The sequence below is a fragment of the Panthera tigris genome, chromosome B2 (assembly GCF_018350195.1).
Source record: "Panthera tigris isolate Pti1 chromosome B2, P.tigris_Pti1_mat1.1, whole genome shotgun sequence".
NCBI classification, from domain to species: Eukaryota; Metazoa; Chordata; class Mammalia; order Carnivora; family Felidae; genus Panthera; species Panthera tigris.
The window spans coordinates 86,486,090-86,509,256 of NC_056664.1; the positions used below are offsets into that span (position 1 = coordinate 86,486,090).

The following is a 23,167-nucleotide window of genomic DNA, read 5'->3' on the forward strand; positions in this document are numbered from 1 at the left end:
GATATGGAATATTCAGATAAACAAATGGATAGATATTCCTTCTAAGTATTTAATGGATCGGTCTGCCCCAATTCAGGGTGCTTCGAACTGCTTCAGTTCTATATGTTCAGTGATGGGTACCCAGTTATGGGTACAGAAGCTTCCTAATCACTAATTGTCCAGGGCTCTACCCTCCTCTTTTTGGGATTATGGGTGTTTTAAGGGCTTGGAGTAGATATGGAGGGAATGTCCATGTACAAGCATTAGTTGGGGCCAATCAGAGCCCTCTGGCACAGATAGGGGTCATTGGTGAGATGGCCTTCAAGACCTCCATTAATGCCTTTTGTGGTTAGGATGACTATACATCCTAGTTTACCTAAGATATTCTAGTTTATGCTATTGTCCGTATTGTTCTAATGTAATTGGTGCCCTTTTCACTCTCAAGTGTCCCAGTTTGGGCAATAAATTATATGGTAACCCTGTTTATCATAGAGCTTTACCAAATGTACCTACTTTGGCAGCTTTTGTTTTATGGGCTCTCTGGACCTGTTCTCCTCCCCACCCTATGATTAAACTTCCAGCCTCCTCTCCTGACTAACCCCAAGTCTTTTCGTCCCCAGGAATTCTTTCCCTCCTCCCTTTTTCATACCTGGAAAGCTTCTCTCCTTCAAAGCCACCCTCTATCTCCTGTTCCTTCATTTTTTTTTTTTTTCACAATAAACTTTAGACCCAGACACTGCAACTATTTTATCTCCACAGATGGTCAGCACACACTGGACATTAAATATTTTTTTAATGCTGCCATACTAGTCATTAAATATTTTTTAAAACACCCCCCCTCCCCCAATCTAGAAGCCATCAACAAAGGCATCTTTCAGACTTACTAAACCAGTCTATCATAGCAGAGAGGGTCCAGACATGTTTCTCATATATGGTGGGCACGGAGTAGTCCTGCACCTTGAATGCCATCACTTAATTCTTATAATCCCAAAGAGGCAACACAGTAAAACATTTAGGAGCACAAGATTTTGAAAACAATCTACTACTAAGGTTTATATCCAGGTTCCAACACTTATTCATCTTTGAAAAGTTATTTTAGATCTCTGTGCTTCAATTTCCTCTGTAAAATACGATAAACAGTACTTCTCTTCCTGCCTATGGTAAATATCAAGCAAGTTAGTAAATGTAAAGCACCGAGATCAGTGCCTAGCACAGTCACTGCTTTTAAGATATTATTGGCTAGTGGTGATGCTGAGATCTACACCCAGGTTTTCTAAATCTAAACTCCATGCTTTCTGTGACACCACTACTACTCAAATGCTCTCCTACATATAATAAAAAGCAGTACAAGGCCAATGAAAGATATGGAAGTACTTTATTTTATCTTGTGACACCATATAACAGCCAGATTTACATACGTCTAACCACAGTGTGTAGTAGATCTGAATAGGGAAAATGGCTCAGAAACAGCAGTATTTGTAATTCAAGTATTGACCTTTATTTGATAAAGGAAAACAGTTTTGTGGACTGATTGACTTTGAAATGCAATTTTATACGTTGTTTTCTTAAAAGAACACTTTTGAACCAAATATAAACAAGGTACAGTTTATTCACGTAATGAACCTGCAGTTGAAAACAAGCTTAAACTTTCCCATCTCAGCCCATTTTTCTCTTTTCAGCATTGCAAATGCTTCCTTCCGTCATCATGCTGAATTCCTTAGCATCTTCCATACCATTCCCAAGGGAATCCCTGGGAAGTAGTGCATGTCTGTATTCCTTCAGAAGGACACAGATAACCTGGAACTTTTCTTACCACATTTCCAATATTCCTGTAACTTACACTTCCTGCTCTTTTGAAATATACTTCTTTTTGGCCCACCAGAAAAAACATAACACTAGGAATCTGAAAACCTAGATTTTGGACATGGCTATGTCATAAACTAGAGAATAAGCCTAAATAGGTCATGAAACCTCCCCAGCTCTCTGTTCTTAATTGCAAAAAACAAGTTCTATTTGTCCAGTCCTTTATTGTTATTTATGTTCACGGTAATCATTAGTTAAATAAGGCAGCATTTTGTTCATTTTTTAGAGAAAATTCAGTCTCCAAGAGGCTACACAATCTACCCAAGATCCCACGGGTGGTAATATGACAGAGCTAAACTTACATAACCTCACTCAAGACCTTAGTGCCAATACACACTGTACTCATAAGTTAGTTCAATTGACGAGCAGCAATTTCCCAGGTCCCTTCCAATAATCACATTTCACGCTCCTTGCAATTTTTTCTCTCTTCCTTCAACCAGCATTTAAATGAGAAAACATACATATAATTCATCACCAAATTTCATTTACCATGATTCTTTGATTTAACCATTCTTCACAATTTTCTTGTTATTTCTCTATTAAATCCAGAGAAGTTACTTTTCCAGACAGCTCTCACGACTGCCTGCTTCTCTGAAAGCTTCTGGATTACCCGTTTGTCAAAACAGAGACTGCTAAAATTTCATAAATATCAATTCCTTTTTATAATTTTAAGAAGTTATTCCAAACATAAAACCAGTTCAAAACAAGAGAAGTCCTCACTGTTATTCCCTATAATAATAAAAATGTACTTTCTATTGATTTTGTGTCCACTTTCCTGTCTGCTTTCATTTGGGAAATACTGTTATCCTACCTCACTGTCAAGTCTCCCTTACCCTAACAATATAGTCACAAAAGGTAGGAAAACTCTTACTTTCACAATTCCATAGGAAGAATAAATTAATCACCTAAATTGGATGGCAAAACCCTGAATGTTAAATGAGGGAGATACAGGACATTTCCCAAGAGATCATATGATCAGTTTAAAAGCTGATGATATGATGTGCTTAAATTACACATTAACTTTTTTATTTATAATAAATGTATACATGTGATTAGTCCTGCTGATATTACACACGAACATATGCCTAAACCGGATTAAACTTTACAAGAAAACAAAATTCATTCTACCAGCAATCCTGAAAATTCAGCAGAGCTCAATAAATAGTATGCTCTCCCAAGGAGGGAGCTTTAAACACTCAGCAATTTGAAACTAAATGAGAAACTAAACAGGGCATGCGTTTGGGGAATACATATAGGAAAAGTAATTTCAACATTTTCTTCATTTTGGTGGTATTGCTTTCTTGTCTTCAGGAGGGATGATTTTGACTTCAAAAGTAACAAAATATTTGAGAAGGGATTTTACATCTTTCTGTTCTAGACAGTATTCTTCTGCTATTTTCTCAGCAGTCCACGTTTCTGGATAAAGTTTGTGATTATTGAGAAGTGTCAATGCCTCTACAATGGAAATTTTGCCTTTGGGAATGTTCTTAATACTCATCATGTTAAAGTCTTGGCCTTTTACCAATCTGAACTCCTTTGGCTCTTGACGTTTTCCAGCATCTGTTACCTAGTATCAAAAAACAAAAACAAAGGGCTTTAAAGATGAGAGAAAAGATGTGACATCTACTTTCATGCTTCTCAAATCTCCACTATTCTTCAAATAAATGCTACATACGCTTCTCCAAACTACGCTTTCTCATTACAATGACCCACACATTCAACGGCACTTTTGCAAATCACTATTTTATAACTACAGCTCAATCATCATTAAGAAATCTAGGTAGTTCTACAAAATAACAATCAATTGCCTACCATCCACTCATCACATTATTTCATGCATATTAAAATAACAAAAATGAATTGGTTAGATTAAACCTGTTTTTAGGAGGGCAGAATTCTGATGCTGCCCTAATAACTTACTTGATAATCTCCATTCTGTTTCCTAGTTTTTTATTTCATATTCAATACCTCCAAACACCTTAAATGAATTCAAATATGCTAGGGATTTTGCCTCTTGAGAGAAAATAAACGGATACACAAACATAATAAAAAAAACCCAACCTATGTACACCCATCTTTCCATCTGTCTGTCCCATCCAAGTATAATCCTTGTGCTGTGCCCTGTATTTCATTCATTACTTGGCCTTGCCAATCATTCCCTTCTCCTTTTTCTTTCAATTGTACCCTGCCTACTGCTGCTGTTTGGTCAAAATATAAAAATGCCATAGTCACTATCTTTTAAAAATGCCCACCAAACCCAGAACAACACTTTGTTTATGGCCAGTTTCCTTTTCTCTAGTTAAGCTTTAAAGATGGTATTCGTGATCTCTGATCCAGGATTAGATTAGATCTTAATGCAGAAGACACTTTTCAGGCTTCAAGTATACTCACTATAGATCTGATGCCATTGACCATAATAACCTTCCCCTTGGTTTCCATGCCACTCCTTTTCCTAGTTTTCCATCTGTCTCTCTAGTGGGTCCTTTGTTCTTGTGGACTTTTTCTCTTCAGCTGCCCCCTGAAGGTTAGTGTGCTCCCAGTTCTGGCCCAAGCCCTCTTTTCAGTCTTCACATTCTACTACAGTAATCCCCCACACACCCTACACTTCCATTATTACTTATGTGTTAATAACTTTCCAAGCTGATCTCAAACCTAGACCTTTCTCCTTACTTACAGATCCAAATTCGCAAATGTGTAAAGGGCATCTTTACTTGGATTATCTACAAGCACCTCAAAATCAACATGTCTAAAACTGAAATTACCCCTTTCCTCTGAAAATCCAATTCTATCCCATATTTTCTATCTCAGTGACCAATATCACTTCCCTCTGTATCTCATTCCAAAACTTAAAGCTTTTGTTACGTCATATTATACCTGACATCTCCCTCTCCCTCATGCATTACATCCAATCAATGATCCTATTGATAATGACTTCTAAGTCCCTCTTGAACACATTCACTTCTCTCCTGGTCACTACATCACCCTAGTTCAAGCCAAAGTCTCCTGTGGGCACTACTATGAAAGCCTCCGGACTGGTCTCCTTTGATTAGATAAAATGCACTTTATTCCCTTCCAGCCCATTATGAAGCCAATCAGATAAGAAACTCTTCAATGACATTCCACTGTCCTCAAGATAAAACCCAAATTTCTTAGCAAGACAAATAAGGATCTTCATGATTGGGTCTCTATTACCTCCATCCTATCTCAATTCTCCCAAATTTATTGCTCACACTTTCCCCTGACTGTAATGAAGTCTAACTGGTTCCAGAAGGCATAATACTCTTCTACCTCTATATTGTAACTCTGGACTGAAATATTCACTCAAACTTCTTCACTTTCCAAAATTCAAAGCTTCTCTTATCTTTCTTAACTTTCTCTTAACTTTCCCAGGTAATCCTTCTTCCATTCGATATACATGTTTATTCAATTTCCCTTCTGTTTAATATTAAATACTAAAATATTATGACACTGAAACAGTATCTGAAAATTCAACATCCTCTCTTGATTAAAAGAAAAAACAAAGCAAACAAAAAAACTCTGAGCAAATTAACAATAAAAAAGTCCCAAATGTGAAAAAAGTATTTTTAATCAGAAACCATACCACTTTATTATAATTAAGGCTGAAACATTAAAGACACCCTATTTAAGGAAACAGCAGGATAGAATACCAATTTTCACTGCTATGTTAATGCTACAAACACAATAAATGTAGTAGTACACGTTATGAGGAAACTAATTCTATGCTGATATGAGAGAATCTTCAGAAAAATAATACAACAAACCGAAAAACTAATAGAAATAACCTTGCAATGTGGCTAGCTGTAATACAAAAATCACTCACTTTCTGCAAATTGGCAATAGTTAAAAACCTTAGGGTGAAAAAAGATCCTATGGTAGCAACCTTCCCTCTATCCCCCCAAAGCTGAGTAATACAAAGATGTTAATTCCCAAATTAACCTGTACATTCCAATTAAATTACACTAAAAATCCAAATCAGACTTACTAAAGAACCTGACCATTTGATTCTCAAGTTCATCTGGAAAAAAGTGTGACAAGAGTCATGAAACTTTTGGGGAGTAGTGTGGGATAGAAGGTTGTAACAGATATCAAGACACATTACAAACTTCCATTAATTAATATAGTATGATCCTAGTATCGAAATAGAAAAGCAGGTAGAACTGATGAATCCATAAACAGACTTGCATATATTAGTATTTTAAGTGAGTGGAGAAAAGACCTGGTTATTCAATAAATTATATTTAGACAACTGGCCATCCAGTTGAAAAGATCTCCACACACCACTGTAATCTTTATGTAAAATAAAGATTTTAACAGAAAATATACAGTCATAACAGCAGGATAAACTGCTTTTATGTTGGAGTGAATCCAGACTTCCAATACCACGAAAAACAAAAAGACTAACATATTTGACAGAATTTTGAATAGCAATATTAAGTTAAAAAGCCAGACAAAAGGGGCTCCTGGGTGGCTCAGTTGGTTCAGCATCCAACTTCAGCTCAAGTCACAGTCTCACGGTTCATGAGTTCAAACCCCACAACATGCTAACTGCTGTCAACACAGAGTCTGCTTTGGATTCTCTGTCCCTCCCTGGCTTGTGCAGGTGCGTGCACTGGCATGTGCTGTCTCTCTCAAAAATAAACACAAAAAAGTCACCGGGCGCTGGGGTGGCTCAGTTGGTTAAGCATCTGACTTCAGCTCAGGTCATGATCCCACAGTTCTTGAGTTCGAGCCCCACATCAGGCTCTGTGCTGACGGCTCACAGCCTGGAGCCTGCTTCAGATTCTGCGTCTCCCTCTCTCTCTGCCCCTTCCCTGCTTGCACTATCTCTCTTCTTTAAAATAAATAAACATTAAAAAAACTTTTTTTAAATGAACAAAATTGATATATACACAGTATCACTAATGTCTACAAACATCACAAATCGTTAAGAAAACTATGAATTACCCAAAAGAGAAAAAGGGGCAAAACATAAATAGGTACTTCAACCTGTTTTTCATTGTCATTCGAGTCTTTTTAGGCTTTTCCCCCAAATTTTAATACGACCATATATCTCCTTGTGTATTGTATCTATGTAACTATATTCATAAAAACTTAAATTTTTTTCACTCCCCAAGGGCCAGTTTTTTAATGCATGATTTAGTATAGCATGAGAGAAACAGCAGTCAGAAGTATTATTCAACACCTGTTATTGTTGGAAGTATTTAACACAAAAAAAATGAACATCAACACTTCCATCTTTTTTACGGGAACATCTGGTGATAAATGAGCCCTATAATTGCTATTACATGCAACAATTCACAAACCTTATTTTACATCAGTTTTATTTTGCTTATCTAATGAAAATTACATTAATAAGTGTATCTGTGCAAACAGTATTACCAATCTAAACAGAGAGGACCAGAGAATTTTCGAATGGAAAAATAGCTGGGAGTTGTCATTGGCACTTTCTCTCCTTTAATCCCACTCTTCCCCCTACTTAGATCCTTCCTGCCCCAACAAACTCATCTAGTTAACTCAGGTTCATCCCTCAGGCCTGAGCTTAAATGTCCCTTTCTCAGAAACCACCCTTGGTTGTCCAATCACAAACAGGTCCCTCTGTAGACTCACAGTGCCTATACTTCTCTGTCACAGTCGTATCAGTAATTATGTACTCACGGTTGCTCATCTGTTTAATGTCTGTGTCCCTCACAATATTATAAGCACTGAGGGCCAAGGACTAAGTCTGTTTTGTTCATATATATACAAAGCACTTGTGCACTGTATTTATATATAGATCTTACATATAGGTTCCCATTCCCAATGTATTCCATAAACTCCCAATTTTTACGTTTCCTATCTGAATATATCTTTAAAAAACAAAACACCAACAACACAACACTAAAGGAATCCCTGAGATTGGGACAAAACTCAACCCACTTAAAGATGAGAAAATAGTATTAAAGCTCTCCTCTTCAAATGACAATCACTGGAAGTACCTTACAAAATCCTACAATAATATCGCCACTGAGCTTAAGTTTTGCCAATGCCCTGTACATTGGTCCCAACTACATTGACAGTTTTAAACAGGCAGAGCGCTCACTCTCTTTCACTACCTACCACACTTCTCTTGTTCGTTTCCCTGGAACACAAAAAGGTTCAATTACTTATCTGCTGAATTAAAACACACATTACCTGCACAGAAGACACAGGATCTTTGGAATCAACATACACATCTCTTAGGAAGGACAGCAGTTTGTCATCTTTTCTAGCAACTTCTCCCTTAATTTCTGGATGGTCTAAGAAAAAGAATGTCACGATATTAAACCCAAAGAAAATTCCCTCTAAGATCCTAGCATTTAACACAAGGCAGCCACTTTTAATTTTTTGCTTAATGAACAATCACTCGGACAATATAAGAAATATTGTACATGTAAATCAAAATGCTAGGTCAGGCCCGGCGTCCACCGTTCTGTGAAGACTCCTAGAGAGCACTTCCGAGGAACTTCTGACTCGGATTCCGGACCTCAAGCATTAAAGATAAAAGCCTCCGAGGGCCAGTACGGCCGGGGTAGCGGCCGCCACCTCCGCAACTTCGAAATGGGCGGAGCCGCCACTCCACCGAGGGCGCAATGGGACAGTCTCAATGTCACCGGCCTGGGGGATTCACCTTACCGCGCTCGGCTGACAAGTCACTGCGGCCAATCCCGGTCACCCCCGCCACTGGACCAAGATCCACGGGCGTGGAACCCCCAAGCCCGCCCCGGGACCCCGCGCGCGGAGTCCAAACGCCCCCTTGCACCACTTACGGCTCATCTGCTCTCGCAGCAGGCTCTTAGTGGAGGGGTGCCTGGGAGCGGGAGAGGGCTTCATTTTGCTGATTTCCCGTTCCGCCCGGTTCTCTAGGTTGAAATTCCTGATTGCGCGAGACACAGCAGCCCCCATCTCCTCACAACATGATGCGCTCTGGGTTCACACCACACGTGGGAAGTCACCTGCACCGGCGCCCTCCTGGACGCCTCGAGCATGCGCACGCGTGGGGTCGATCCGGCCCATTGCCGAAAAATGGGCGCCAAAGCACGCCGTTCGCCCCCTAGCGGTCGGGAGGGCGCACGCCGCGTCTCCGCCCTGAGTGTGTCATAGCGAGCGCCTCCCTACGGGACGGGAGGCTTGCGACCGCCTTTGGCTGCTTCCGGGGGGAGGGGCCTCGGGAGGGGCCCGAGGCCCCCGGCCTAAGCTGAGACCCACGTCTGTTCTCAACCCTGCAAGTTCGGAAGTCGGGAGAGAAGCTTTAAAACCGTACCAGGCCTGACCTCCCCCCAGACTTTCTGATTTAATTCTAATGACCGGCGTTGGTTCAAGCTTTCCACGTGATTTCAAAGTTGCAGGCTGAGTAGAGAATCAAAGTGGTAAGGAAATCGAAGACCTTGACGTCCTTTCACAGGTCAGGGCCGCTGAAGGAAGCCGGTAAAAATGGAACTGACTGCACCAGGATAAAGGAAGGTCCTAAAATCGCCCTTTCCTGTTTTCTGAGAGGAAAATAATGAAAGTGTATTCTTTCAGGGCACCTGGCTTGGCTGGGTAGATGAAGCCTGCAACTCTTGAACTCGAGGCCCACCTGGGGTGTAGAGATTACTTTAAAACATTGTTTAAAAATCTTAAAAAAAAAAAAAAAAAAAAGTTTGATTTGCTTGTATCAGTTTCAGTCCTGCTGTCCTTTCTCTTTTGTTTATTTTTGATACTAATGTGTGTTATTTATGTATACTATTTAAATCAACATTTTTTTTAAATTTTTTTAACCTTTATTTATTTTTGAGACAGAGAGAGACAGAGCATGAACAGGGTAGGAGCAGAGAGAGAGGGAGACACAGAATCTGAAACAGCTCCAGGCTCTGAGCTGTCAGCACAGAGCCCGACGCCGGGCTCGAACTCACGGACGGTGAGATCGACCTGAGCCGAAGTCAGACGCTTAACCGACCAAGCCACCCAGGCGCCCCTTATGTATACTATTAAGTTCTGTGTCACCACGTCATTCCCTAACTTATTTCTCTTTTAAAGCCAGAGAAACTTCCCTGTAACTTAGTGAAAGGAATAGCCAGTAAGACGTTAGGAAAAAAAACACCAGTATTGTTACATACTCTCTCTTCCTGCCTCCCCCCTCCCCACTCCCCATTTGTAAACAGATTATTATGTTGCTCCTTCTACTTGAGATTCTTTAGAAATATTGTCATATATATGTATATATATATACATATATATAGTCATTAATCCATAAAAGATAAAAGGGACCCACTAGGAAGTAGCAGGGTTTCCAAAGTTACCATATTTTTATAGACTGGTTGTAATGTTTTTAGTGTCCTCATCTCTCAGCAAAATGAAGGTGGTTGTTTTTGACCAGTTAAAAGCAAGGGAAAGAATTGATGTAAAGAGAATTGAATCGAAGTAATTTTTAAAAAAAAAAGAATCAAAGAAAGGGGCAGTTTTATTTAAATAAAACTAATGGTTTATGTACTAAATTATTAAATTTAATACTTAATTATAAGAAAAGTACTGCAAGGAACATAGCTTCCACCGTTGATTATCACGAAATCTGTTTTTACTGGGATTGGTCTTTGACGTTGATACAAAGCCAGCTTTTTCTTCTAGAGTTAGTTGGGAAGTTATCCTGCAGGTGGCAGTCTGCTCCAAGATTTCCATCTTTGAGACCTGGGCATGCCTAGAACTCCATGCTTTATAGCCTAGATACTCATATTTCTTTGTGTGCCAAGAAACTTTCATCTGCTTCATTATGTCCATGAGCTTCATCAGTTATGGTAGCATGTTATACTCACTGCTTGTTAAAATATTTTAAAAGTAAAAAACTCATTTTCGTAGAAATTTTACCATACTTCTAGTAGCACATTAGATCTACTTCTAGGAGCATAAAAGTAACGTGGGACAGAAGTTACAGGAAGTGTAGGGGGTTGTGGAGATAACTAAATGAAAGGATTCTTTGAATTCCCACAGGTATGTAGAGTTTGGATCCAGTGTTTCAGAAACCTCCAACCTCCAGCTACTTGCCTGGTCCTGGTCTGGTGCTGCTCGAGCCCTTGGAGCAGAACTGGAGCAGAGGTACTCCCATCAGAAATGCACAATTGGCTGTCATCGTTTGGGAATCATCATGGAAATAAAGCCTAAGTCATAAATGCATAATTCTAGCTCTTCTTGTCAAAAGAAGCATAGTAACAGGAAGTCTGGGCTCAGAACCCTTCCAGCTTCTGTAAAGGGATGCAGTCAGGTCCCCAAGGAAAGGATAACCAGGATACTGCTCAGAATTAATCATATCTCTGAACAGAATGTTAGGATGGGTATTTATTACTAAATATCTTAACATACTAATGAAATAAACCCAGGGTCTTGCCAACACAACAGTATATAATTCTATGAGGACAGAAATTTGTGTCTATTTTGTTTATTGCTATATTCATCACCTTAACAGTGCCTGGCACATAGTAGGTACTAAACAAATGTCAAATAAATATCAAATAAACCCAAAGGCAAGTAGGGCCCCTGTGCTGGAGTCCAGACCCTAGACAGGTTTCCTCTGCCAGAAGTGGATTCTTGTGAAATTTACTCACTCTGGTCAAACTTACTCTCCTCATTTTAAATTTGGGAGGATAGTAATTAGTGGGTTTCACACAGTTTAAAAGTACAATATATATTATATATATATATATATATATGTGTGTGTGTGTGTGTGTGTGTGTATTAATCTAACACAGGTTTATTTCTGAGCTCTCCATTCTGTTCCATTGATCAATATGTCTGTTTTTATGCCAATACCATACAGTTTTATTACTACAGATTTGTAATATAGTTTGAGATCCAGGATCTCAGCATGATGTCTGCAGCTTTGTTCTCAAAATTGCTTTGGAACCAGTAAATTTTTGAAAAACAGCAATGAGGAAGAACTTACCCTGTAAGATACCAAAATACAATATAAAACCTTACAGTGTGATACTGATACAGAAATAGGTAAATAAATCAATAAGTATAATAGTGACAAGACAGATCTAATTATGTACAGAGTGACATTTAAAATCACCCTGTATTGGGGTGCCTGGGTGGCTTCATCAGTTGAGCATCTGACTCTTGATTTCAACTTGGGTCATGATCTCATGGTTCCTGGGATCGAGCCCTGCATCAGGCTCTGCACTGACAGCTCGGAGCCTATTTGGAATTCTCTCTCTCTCCTGCTCTCTGTCCCTCCCCCCACCCAAATAAGTAAATTTAAAAGAAAACTTAAAAAAATAATAATAAAATAACCCTGTGATGTAATGATCCAAACAGATAGCCACATTTCCAATGTCATTTATTTACCAGTCCATTTCCCTTGCTCTCCACCCCCATTCATCACTTGCTGTTTTCTTGTTACTCTCCAGTTTTCCCTGCACCAGGTTGCTTTTATTTGTTTTTAAAAATATTTTAAATGTTTACTCATTTTTGAGAGGCAGAGAGACAGAGCATGAGCGGGGGAGGGGCAGAGAGAAAGGGAGACACAGAATCCAAAGCAGGCTCCAAGCTCTCAGCTGTCAGCACAGAGCCCAACACAGGGCTCGAACCCGCTAACCATGAGATCTTGACCTGAGCCAAAGTCGGAGGCTTAACCGACTGAGAAACCCAGGCGCCCCAGATTACTTTTATAGTGTATCTACCCTTCCACATCCCCGGGATCTTACTTTTTATGGAAGTAAGAAATGTTCCATCATGGCTAGGTTTTGGTTTAATTATTTTTTTAAAAAAATTTGTTTTAATGTTTATTTATCAGTTTTGAGAGAGAGAGACAGTGCGAGCAGGGGAAGGGCAGAGAGAGAGGGAGACACAGAATCCAAAGTAGGCTCTATACGCTGAGCTGTCAGCACAGAGCCCCACACGGGGCTGGAACTCATGAGCCATGAGATCATGACCTGAGCCGAAGTCAGACGCTCAACCGACAGAGCCACCCAGGCACCCCAGTTTTGGTTTGATTCTAATGAGGTAATTTTGTTCTGTCCTTAGCAATTTAATCAGTACAATAATCCTCCCGCTTGGCCCCAGCTACAGAAGGTATCCCTGACAGTTTGGCAAGGAATTAAAAAAAAGTGCAGTGTAATAAATAACAAGCAAATACTCAAGAAATAATTTTCATTTCAAAGATTATGAAACAGAGAATTCCAGAAGTTCTCCTTAAAAGCTATGAAAAGCAAACTGTAGCCAGAGCAGTTTACCTTAGCTAGTGAATCCAACGCAGTAACTTCAGAGCTAGGGTCCATGTTTGTTCTCTCCATCTGTCTGTCCATCTTCAGGTCTAGCCTTTTCTTTCTGATAGTGACTGTCTCTGACTGTTTTGTTAACATCCATAGATTAACATGATGAGTATGAATGATTTGCAGTAGACAGACCTACATTTGAATCTTGGTTCTATCTTCCTGAATGCATGATTTCTGTCTAACTCCCTTTTTCTTTAATCAATTTCCTCTGTAAAATGGGAATAACAATACTACTCACCTGATAGGATTGCTGAGAGACATAATTGATGTGAAGGCATAGGACTTGACATGGAATAAACATACAAGAACTATTAGCTATTCTTTTATATATTGAAAATATTAATATAATAGAAAACATTTTAATAGTAATAATTTTAAGTTTGGCTAGGACTTTACAGTAATTCATATTTTTAGATACTTTATTTCATTAATCCATTAGTGCAGTACTCTAGTATTTTATCCACATTAGAGGTATTTCAAAGGGGCATTTAGCTGCCTGTTGCTTATAAAATGGTGGATACCCTAGGAGGTATATGAAGTACCCTTGCTCATAAACTTTTGGGAGCACTTTCTTATTGTCAGTTTGTGCCCTCTTTATCCTGATAGTCTCTTTTTTGGCTAGCTTCTCCTTCTGTTTCTAGGAATTGCATACTTCCGCCTAAACTTGAGTGCACGCAACCCTTTGTTGAGTCTCATTTCTGTTGGATGTGCCACTGTTAGCCAAGGCAGGGAGGCTGGTGTGTTAGGCAGAATTCCATGACACCTAGTGATCCCGACCATAGAACCCAGACAAGCCTGCCCGGTTTTCTGATCTGCAGAACTATGAGATAATAAATAGATATGGTCTTAAGCCTCTAAGTTTGTGGTGACTACCTATGCAGTTATTCGTTTTCATAGAAAACGAATAAAACACAGCAGGTAGTCTGAGAGTAGGGTTGCAGGTAAAGTGGGTGGTCGTGGATCTACCCTTGAACCTGCACACCCAGGAGACTTCAGAGATTGCATCCTCCCCTCGCATCTCACTCAATATAGCAAGTGCAGGACTATATGCCAAAGCGCTGTATGGAGCATTAAGGATAAAGTCAAAGCCAAATCCTTGTGACCAGGAGTGACAGTTCTGTAATATATTGTTATCATCACATGGGACAATTAACAGAAGCAATGTACTAGGAATAAAAACACAAGAGGATAGGGGTAAACATACGTGCAATTACACAAAGATTTTGCCAGTAAAAGGAGAAAATCACAACTCCTGTAAGTATAAAAACACATGTCAATGATTTTGTTCAACTCATAAATGAGGGAACTGGCAAGATTCATAACCAGTTCAAAGAATCAAGACATATGCCATCAGGGATTTATGAAACAAAACAAAATACACACAAAAGGAGAGGGTGGTTAGGAAGAAAGAGGTAGGGAGAATAGAGAGAAGCTGTTGTTGAAGTCATCGCAGGCCAGCTAGTTAGAAGTCTCTAAGTGATGGAATTTAAAATTGGTCTTTATTTTTCCTGTGTGAAGGTCTCTTGATGGAAGTAAGAGTCCTAGGCCTGTTTTAGAAAAATGATTAACATCTACATAAAGGGTGGTTTGGAAGAGAGAGACCAGGTAAGATGCTGCTATAATTGACCATGTAGAAGGTGAGGTTGTTTTGTCCATTTTTTCTTAGAGATACTGTTTAATGAGAGATCTTAGGAGGAACACTGTTAGATATACCTTCCACTTAAGCTGGATGAATAAGACAGCAGCTTAGACAGCAGGATTTGTGATTGAGAGGCTGGAGCATGAAATTTAGTTCTCTGTTTTAATACTTTCATGCCACTCTTGGAGTAGGTAATCTTTTTCAGAGCTTTTGATTAAATAGAAGCTCAGAATGTACTCATGTGATCATGTCGACTTACAGGTCCCCAACCCATGGCCACAGGAACAGTAGCACTTCTACTTCCAGAGACAGCTAAAAATACCAGTTCTGTCTGTAGATCTCAGCAGTGTGTCTAGTAAACTAATATGTGAGGTTTTTGCTTTCACTGAAAAAGTAATTCATGTACCTAGCTAGCTACATTTTGATACGGAGTTTGAATGTTTTCTGTAAGAAATTGCAAACGAGAGGATATTGTTATTTATCTAGCAGCATCGCTCTGTTAAAAACTAGTGGTAACCACTTTAAAAATAACTTGATGATGAAAATTTCAAACATTATTTAAATATGCTGAGTTTAGTATACTGAATGACCATGTACCCATCACCCAGTACCAGTATTTTTCAGTTCTTTGCCAATCTAGTTTCTTCTATGTTCCTTTCCATTTTCCCACCTCCCCCAGTTTTGCTGAAGCAAATCCTATTGTCATTCGAAGAGCATCTTACCAAAACCAAGGACTGCTCTTTTAAGACATAAGTATAAAATAATACTTGTATTTTTTAAAGAGCTTTCAAGGACAAAAAAGTACAGACTTTTGGATGAGTTTACATTTGGTAAATTTGTTACTGTTTGTTTTCAGTGAACTTGAGCAATAAAGCCATAATATGGCTGTTAAACACTTCATGCTCAAAAAGCTCTTGAAATTGTGTCTCGCCCTCTCTGCACACTTCACTGCCTACAGGCTTCCCTCTCACTGGCTTTCCTCCCTCTAAAAGGCTGGAGCATTTGCTGTTCATCAGAAGAGTGACTCTGTAATCTCAAGATGCCGAAACTCAACTCACCCAGCTCATTTCTGTATCAATTCCTGCTACAAGGCCATTTTTGTTTTTAACTGGTTGGTTGAGCCAGATGACAAGTGAAATATGATTCATGTGAATAACAATGTCCCATCCCTGCTCCCTTGCCAGCCCCCCACCTCCACCCCCCAAATTAGGGTTCTGGTTAGTGCGCAAGATGTACAACTAATAGTGCTACTTTGCATGTGAGTGATTAATTTTGCATCTTCCAACTTAGAACCCAGTAGAGCAGACAGGAGGCTCATATAATACTCATGAATAGTAGATCATGCAGCAAAATTCCTAAACTTAATGCATAGGACAGCTAAGATCTAGGGGTGTGGTAAGTGGTAAGCTAAATAATGGCCGCAAAGACATCAAGGTTCTAATTTTTGGAACCTGAGAAAGTATCTTAAATGTAAGAAACTTTACACATGTAATCAATTTAAAGCTCTTGCTATGAGGAGATTATCTCGGTGGGCCCTAAATGCAGTCACAAGTTTCCTTATAAGAAGGAGTCAGAGGAAGATCTGATATAGAATGAAGCAAGCTGCTGCCTTGCCTGCTTGAAGGTGGAGGAAGAGGCCATGAGTCTAGGAATGCTGGAGAAGTCAGGGACACAGATTCCTAGAGACTCCAGTGACAACAGGGTCCTGAAGACATCTTGCTTTGGGCCAGTTAAACTGATTTCAGACTTCTGATCTCTGAAACTGTAAGAGAAGAGATGTACATGGTTTTAAGGTCATCAAATTTGTTATAATTTGGTACAGCAGCCACAGGAAACTAAATCTTCACTGTCCTGAGATAACATGGCCAACTTGAGGGAGATCTGCACTAGACCCCATGAGTTTTGACTCCCATTTTAACAAAAAAAAGATAGCCACCCCACTATTCTAATATTTACTAGGCAGCTCTAAGCCTTGGTTGCAACAAGGACAGGGAGAGAGAGTGGGGAGCCTCCGATTGCCCAGGTCCAGCTCACAGGTCAACTGGGAGTCATGTCACCTTGATAACCTCCAACAGGGTTCCAGGCCAGCAGAACAGAAAGTGAAAAGACTCTGAGACAGAAGCATGCCTAACATGGTACTCATGTGCACTGGCGTTGCCCCTTCTATAACTAGCTAAGCCATAAAACCCCCAAAACAGCCCACAGACCAGCAAAGCTACCAATCATGTAGCTGTGTCTCTGATGCCAAGCAAATACACTCCTTGGTAGTGTACAAGAAAAATTGGAGGAAATTTCAAGATGAACGGATGACTTCCTACATCAAGGTAGCCCAAGGTACAGAAGTACAAGCTGATGTTAACATCAAGAAATATTCCTGGAAAAGGAAAACACCAAAACTTTGCCACACACACAGAAGTGTTCAAGGACAAATGTATACATTTAGTGATAACACTGGTTTCCCATAATGATTTGGCAGGATTAATTTGTGAGATATGTAAAAAATGTCACACGAGTGTTATTACCAGGGTTCTGTCACCAGCACGCCTCTCTGCATTTACAGTGGTGAATTACAGTGCATGCTTGGATTCATGCGTCACCTTACACTTTTGAATGCTTCCGTCCACTAAGCCCTTACCAAAAATAGAAAGACTAAAAGAGAAAAAGACAAAGCCTTTTCTCTCTCCGTCCCACTTAAACATAGCACTAATCATTTGGGCCATGGAATTCATCACTTTGAATCATAGGATGTTGGAGCTTAGAAATAATCTGGCATAATCAGCTCATTTCTCAGTAAGAAACAGTCCACTGTCCACCCACTCCTGCCCCCTCCCACTCACCACTTCCTGGTGCTGGCTCCAACATGTGTCCCACCTGCTCCTAGCCAGCTCTCTCTAGATGAGTTTGGCTGTCCATGAAGACCAAAGTTTTGTACTTGTGTCTATCTGAATTCTAGTTCTTCGGGAATACAAAGAACTAGTTCTTTGTTCATTTGTTGGAAACAAGAGAAACTGAATGTCTACTTTAGCAAAAAAAAAAAAAAAAAAAAAAAGAAAGAAAGAAAGAAAGAAAGAGAAAGAAAGAAAGAAAAGGTTTATTTGAAGGTACTGAGACCTTATAAAGGAAATGCTTAACAAGGGCAGCTCCAGAGGTTCTCACAGCAGGAGAGGTGAGCTGTCACCATTTGGTGACTCAAGTTCAGCTGCCTTCTGCTGCTGGAATTTTTTCTGCCCCAGATTTAAATTCCTAGCAAGAAGGACACTGACTGACCTGATGTGAGTAATGTACCCATTTTTTGGTTGGGATGAAGTATTAGGCATCCCTACCAGAACCACATGGAGTCAAGGGCAGTAATCAGAGACACTGCATAGAGAAAAGCACTCCTGTTTTTCCTGCATAGTTTTAAAAAAAGCTGCTAAAATTAACTGTTCTGCTGTGGAATTTCACATGTGGCTTATTTTGGGGTCTTCTTTCTGGTTTTGATTACCCAGTTTTTACACTTAGCACCTTGTGTGATTGGTTTTGGACTATGCTTTGCATCCCAGCTTATCCCACGGTTAAAAAATTTTTTTTATGCTTATTTATTTTGAGAGAGAGAGAGAGAAAGAGAGAGAGAGAGAGAGAGCATGCGCACACCAGTGGGGGAGGGGCAGAGAGCAAGGGAGACAGAATCCAAAGCAGGCTCTAGGCTCCAAGCTGTCAGCACAGAGCCCGACACAGAGCTCGAACCCACAAACTGTGAGATCATGACCTGAGCCAAAGTCAGACGCTTAACCTACTGAGCCACCCAGGTACCCCATTATCCCACAGTTTTAAAAAGAGCAAATCTGATACCTTGATTACCTTGGTCAGGACTACTCTTTAGCTAAGGCAGTCCGGTCTCTTAGCTCCATAATGAACAACTTGGGAAGAAACAGACTCAGGAGAGATGGGATGACTTCCCTGAGATTCTACAGATGGTGAGGGACAAGTTTACAACTAGAATCCAGGTGTACTGATTCCTCATCCAGTGCTCTTTCCTACTGGATGGAGTTACTTTCAGTCCAGCATTTGGGAGATAATGAGAAAAAGGAAAACAGAGGTATTGCCAGGGAATCAGCATATTCAGAAAAGATGTAAAAGTGCTGTGCCTTTTGTATGCAAGGTTGGGATTGTGATTTGGATACATTAAAAGTTAGAATGTCAGCAGTATTGTCCTGCTGGAATTGTATAATTATTAAGAAGATGGATGGTAGTTTTGAACAGAAAGATTTAAAGGACTATACTTTTCCACACATGTGACAGGTGGGAAAAGAGAGGTCAGGAAGTGGACCGGAGGTATGTGCCAGGAGTTTAGAGACGCACACACAGCCAGTTTGGGAGTGAACCAGGCTGCCATTTAGTGAAGCTCTATTGTGACAAGGCACCTTCCATGACCCAATGACAACGCCTTCACTTTGGGAGTGAAGAGCTACACCAGGTTTCTGCGTCCACAGCAGACCTCTTTACTACCTACATCAGGCCCCTTGTAGAGAGTCTCCCGTCTTTGGAATCAAGGAGTGTCATCTGAGAAGTCCCACACCTAGGACCTCCCTGTTTTTCATAATCCTGGTCTTAGGGGCAGAGAAAGAGAAACATTCTAACAGAAGATATAGCAAAAAGTAAACAAAGTTTTCCTCTTTCCGTGGCTAAGTCAGAAAGGTTACTCAAGGAGAATATGCAAGGATGTGTTTATACAGTGGGGTTAAGACTGGCTCCCTTGTGTATGAGAGAAAATGTAAACAGTACTTTAGATAAGCAACAATATCTACAGCATTTTGTGTGACCACTCTAACTTGGGTTGTTTCTTACACAATAAATATTTATTTATTTATTTATTTATTTATTCATGAGAGAGTGTGGGAGAGGGGCAGAGGGAGATAGAGAATTTAAAAAAAAATTTTTTTTTAACGTTTATTCATTTTTGGGAGACAGAGAGAGATAAAGCATGGGCGGGGAAGGAGCAGAGAGAGGGAGACACAGAATCTGAAGCAGGCTCCAGGCTCTGAGCTGTCAGCACAGAGCCCGATGAGGGACTTGAACTCCCAAACTGAACTGCGAGATCATGACCTGAGCCAGTCGGACGCTCGACTAAGCCACCCAGGCGCCCCTATTTATTTATTATTTATTTATTTATGAGACAGTGTGGGAGAGGGGCAGAGGGAGATAGAGAATTTTTTTTTTAAGTTTTATTTTCTTTATTTTGAGAGGGAGAGAGAGAGAATCCCAAGCTGGCTGTGTGTTGTTTGTGTGGGGCACCACCAGGGAGGGGGGAGGGGCTGGATCTCAGGAACGGAGAGATCACAACCTGAGCCAAAATCAAGAGTTAGCTTAACCGACTGAGCCACCCAGGTGCCCCTGTTTTACTTTTGCAGTGGTTTTCCCAATTCTAGTGCAGGACTCCTGGGGCAGTATCATCACTTGTCTCCAGGTATCTATAGCACTTTATATGGTAATTTGCAAATAGCACATGCTTAGTAAGTGTTTGTTGCTGACAATAAAATGCAAGTTTATATATTTTTTTGGTTTATTTTAAAAATCACTTGTACCTTAATGGAAGTTACTGATTTCTCAATCTCTGCTGCATTTCCACATGTAATCCCTTAAGCCTTTTAAGTAAATCCTCAGTATTAATAGAAATATGATTTTAATCTGGATTACCATGAAGCAATTAGATTTGGCACACCGTTAGTTGATAAAATTAGAGACATATAGCACTAGAAGAGACTCAAGCTTTGGCTCTCAAACAAATGCTGTCCGGGATAACTAATGGCTAATTTTATTTAAAATATTGCTATTTACTAAAATTACAGTCATGTATGTATGATGTATGGTTAATTCTATGTGAATATGTATTGTAAAGTAAATATGGTTGATTATATGACTAGTTCAATGAAACAACTATGTTTTAAATATCTTTTTAAAAGTGTACAGATAGTACTTTAAAATTCTGTATGAATTTGCTGGGGCTGCTGAACTCACTACCACAAACTGGGTTTTAAACCATAGAAATTTATTGTCTTACAGTCCTGAAGGCTGGACATCTGGGATCAAGGTATAGGCAGGGTTGCTTCTGAGGGCCTGAGAGAAAATCTGAGCCAGGTCTCTCAAGTAGCTACTGATTGTTCACTGACCATCTTTGATGTTCCTTGGCTCATAGAAGCACCTCATTTCTGCCTTCATCTTCACATGGTGTTCTCCCTGTGTACATGTCTATGTCCTCATTTCCCCTTTTGATAAGAACACCAGTCATGTTGGGGGCACCTGGGTGGCTCAGTCGGTTAAGTGTCCAATTTCGGCTCAGGTCATGATCTTGTAGTTTGTGAGCTTGAGCCCTGTGTTGGGCTCTGTGCTGACAGTGCAGAGCCTGGAGCCTGCTTTGGATTCTGTGTCTCCCTCTCTCTCTCTGATCCTCCCCTGCTCATACTCTCTCTCTCTCTCTCTCTCTCAAAAAAAAATTTTTTTTAATTAATTAAAAAAAAAAAAAACAACACTAGTCATGTTGGATAAGAAGCCTACCTCACCCCAGTATGACCTTATCTTAACTAATTACATTCACAATGACCCTATTTCCAAATAAGGTCACATTCTGAAGTATTGGGAGGTAGGACTTCAACATATGACTTTGTGGGGGTGGGGGAGGACACAATTCAACCCATAATACATTCTTTCTTTTTTTTTTTTAAGTTTATTTATTTATTTTGAGAGAGAGAGACAAAGTGTGAGCAGGGAAGGGCAGAGAGAAAGGGAGAGAGAATCCCAAGGAGGCTCTGCACTGTTAGCACAAAGCCTGATGTGGGGCTCGAACGCACAAACCATGAGATTATGACCTGAGCCAAAGTCAGATGCTTAACTGACTGAGCCACCCAGGCACCCCAACCCATCATACATTCTTAATCGTTAAAAAATTTTTCTTTATGTCTAACTAAATTATTTACTTGTTCAAATCAGGTCCCATTTCCTTTCTTCTTTATGGGGAAAGTGGGCTTGATTCTGCTTCCTACCTATGGCAGAGATGAACCTTGCTTTCTACCCCGTTTTTAGCTCCTACTCAAAGTAGGAAGACTGACTCATGTAATCTGATAAACATTCATTAGGCCACATTCTTTTCGGTGAGGTTATTAGACCTCAGGATCTGGGCCTGAACCTCCTTCTTTCCCTTGTAGTTCTAACTGCCATCCTGAAAACAGATCTGTCAAAGGTCCTGCTCTTCTTCCTGGAGGAGGCAGGCCCAGCCAGCTACCCTGCTTGGTCAGATCTAGCTCCACAGCCAAGAAGCAGCTGGCTGATTTCCTTCCATGGTGCATCCATTCACATCACAGTGTTAGGGATGGAGTCAAAAGCCCCTTGCAGGCACTGCAGCTTCTGGTCCTAAGTCCCATGCTTACCAGTCACCCTGCATTGGGATAAGGGGAGGGAGTGGTTTTTATCAGGGCCTTCCTTGACTTTAATGATCCCTGGCCCAGGTGAATGTGCTTCAGAGTGGTCTTTCTTTCAGCTGAAGGTGAGATCTTACACTTAGGGATCTTACACTCAGGAAAGGAGACATAGGATGTCTCAGTGAAGCCGTAAGTGTGGGCCCCGTGCTCAAACTCAGTTTTGCCCCTGCATTCAGGTTTCTCAGGCATTTGATCAAATGTTAGAAAACCTGCTACATTGTTTCCCTGTGGCTCTAATTACCCCCCCCCCCCCCCCCGCATGCAAACAACTCGGTGATATGGCAAGCCTGTTGGCATCTTTCCCTTTTCTTCCTCCATACCTCACTGCTGAAAACAAGTAGAATAATTCTCCACCAAGAAAAGCACTATATCCTCCAATATTCAGCCAAATGTCCTGCCACTTACACGTTGGAGCTGTTGCTTCCTATCTATCTTTGCCCTCTATCCTCTCTTCATCTTTCAAATCCCTGACCTCCATTTCTGGCTTTTGGTAACTGCTTCTCCTTCTTGGATTTGTGATTCTGTAGAGCACTGTCCGTGATTCGCTGACTTTGGATTCCCACTTGATGCTCAGCCCTGAACACTCCTCTGTCTCTGACATTCTGTGTAGCTTGGGAAAACCTCTAACTTAGCCTCAGCTGTCAGGCCAGTCCTCCTTCTCTTTAAGCCAGGGCAGAGGGATGTGGAGCCTCTCCTGCACACTCCTATTCTGGGTCCTTTGCCACCAGGAAGAAGTGTGTGATGGAGAAGCTATGCTATTGCTATCTGCTTCTGCTAATTCTCCACTTCCTGGACCAGCTCTGAAGTTCTTGAGCCTCATCAAGCATGGATTTGTAGATGTTTATAATCTTGCTAAGATTAGGAAGTAGCATTAAAGGTGTATTACCAAATGGCCTTCTTAACATGCCTGCCCTGTTTAAGTACATCTAACTCCGATTACCCTTGGC

At 40.4% G+C, this 23,167-nt stretch overlaps 1 protein-coding gene and 1 long non-coding RNA gene across 2 annotated transcripts; one reads left to right on the forward strand and one right to left on the reverse strand.

The window, feature by feature from the left end:
• Positions 1–1,335: 1,335 nt before the first annotated feature.
• Positions 1,336–8,869, reverse strand: NDUFAF4 (NADH:ubiquinone oxidoreductase complex assembly factor 4). The gene is made up of 3 exons (XM_015538804.2): positions 8,649–8,869; positions 8,035–8,138; positions 1,336–3,409 (listed from the first exon to the last, which is right to left on the reverse strand). Exons 1-3 carry the CDS (start codon positions 8,782–8,784, stop codon positions 3,122–3,124), a joined length of 528 nt encoding a protein of 175 aa, XP_015394290.1. The 5' UTR covers positions 8,785–8,869; the 3' UTR covers positions 1,336–3,121.
• Positions 8,870–9,028: 159 nt separating this feature from the next.
• LOC102955999 lies at positions 9,029–11,028 on the forward strand. The gene is made up of 2 exons (XR_445417.3): positions 9,029–9,248; positions 10,846–11,028. It is a non-coding gene; the product is annotated as an uncharacterized LOC102955999 (long non-coding RNA).
• Positions 11,029–23,167: the final 12,139 nt, after the last annotated feature.

Coding starts and splice junctions, on each gene's coding strand:
- NDUFAF4 (XM_015538804.2), bottom strand. CDS start 8,784: ATGGGGGCTGCTGTGTCTCGCGCAATCAGGAATTTCAACCTAGAGAAC. Junction 8,139..8,648: donor GCTGCGAGAGCAGATGAGCC/GTAAGTGGTGCA, acceptor TCTTTTTCTTAG/ACCATCCAGAAATTAAGGGA. Junction 3,410..8,034: donor ATCCTGTGTCTTCTGTGCAG/GTAATGTGTGTT, acceptor TTTTGATACTAG/GTAACAGATGCTGGAAAACG.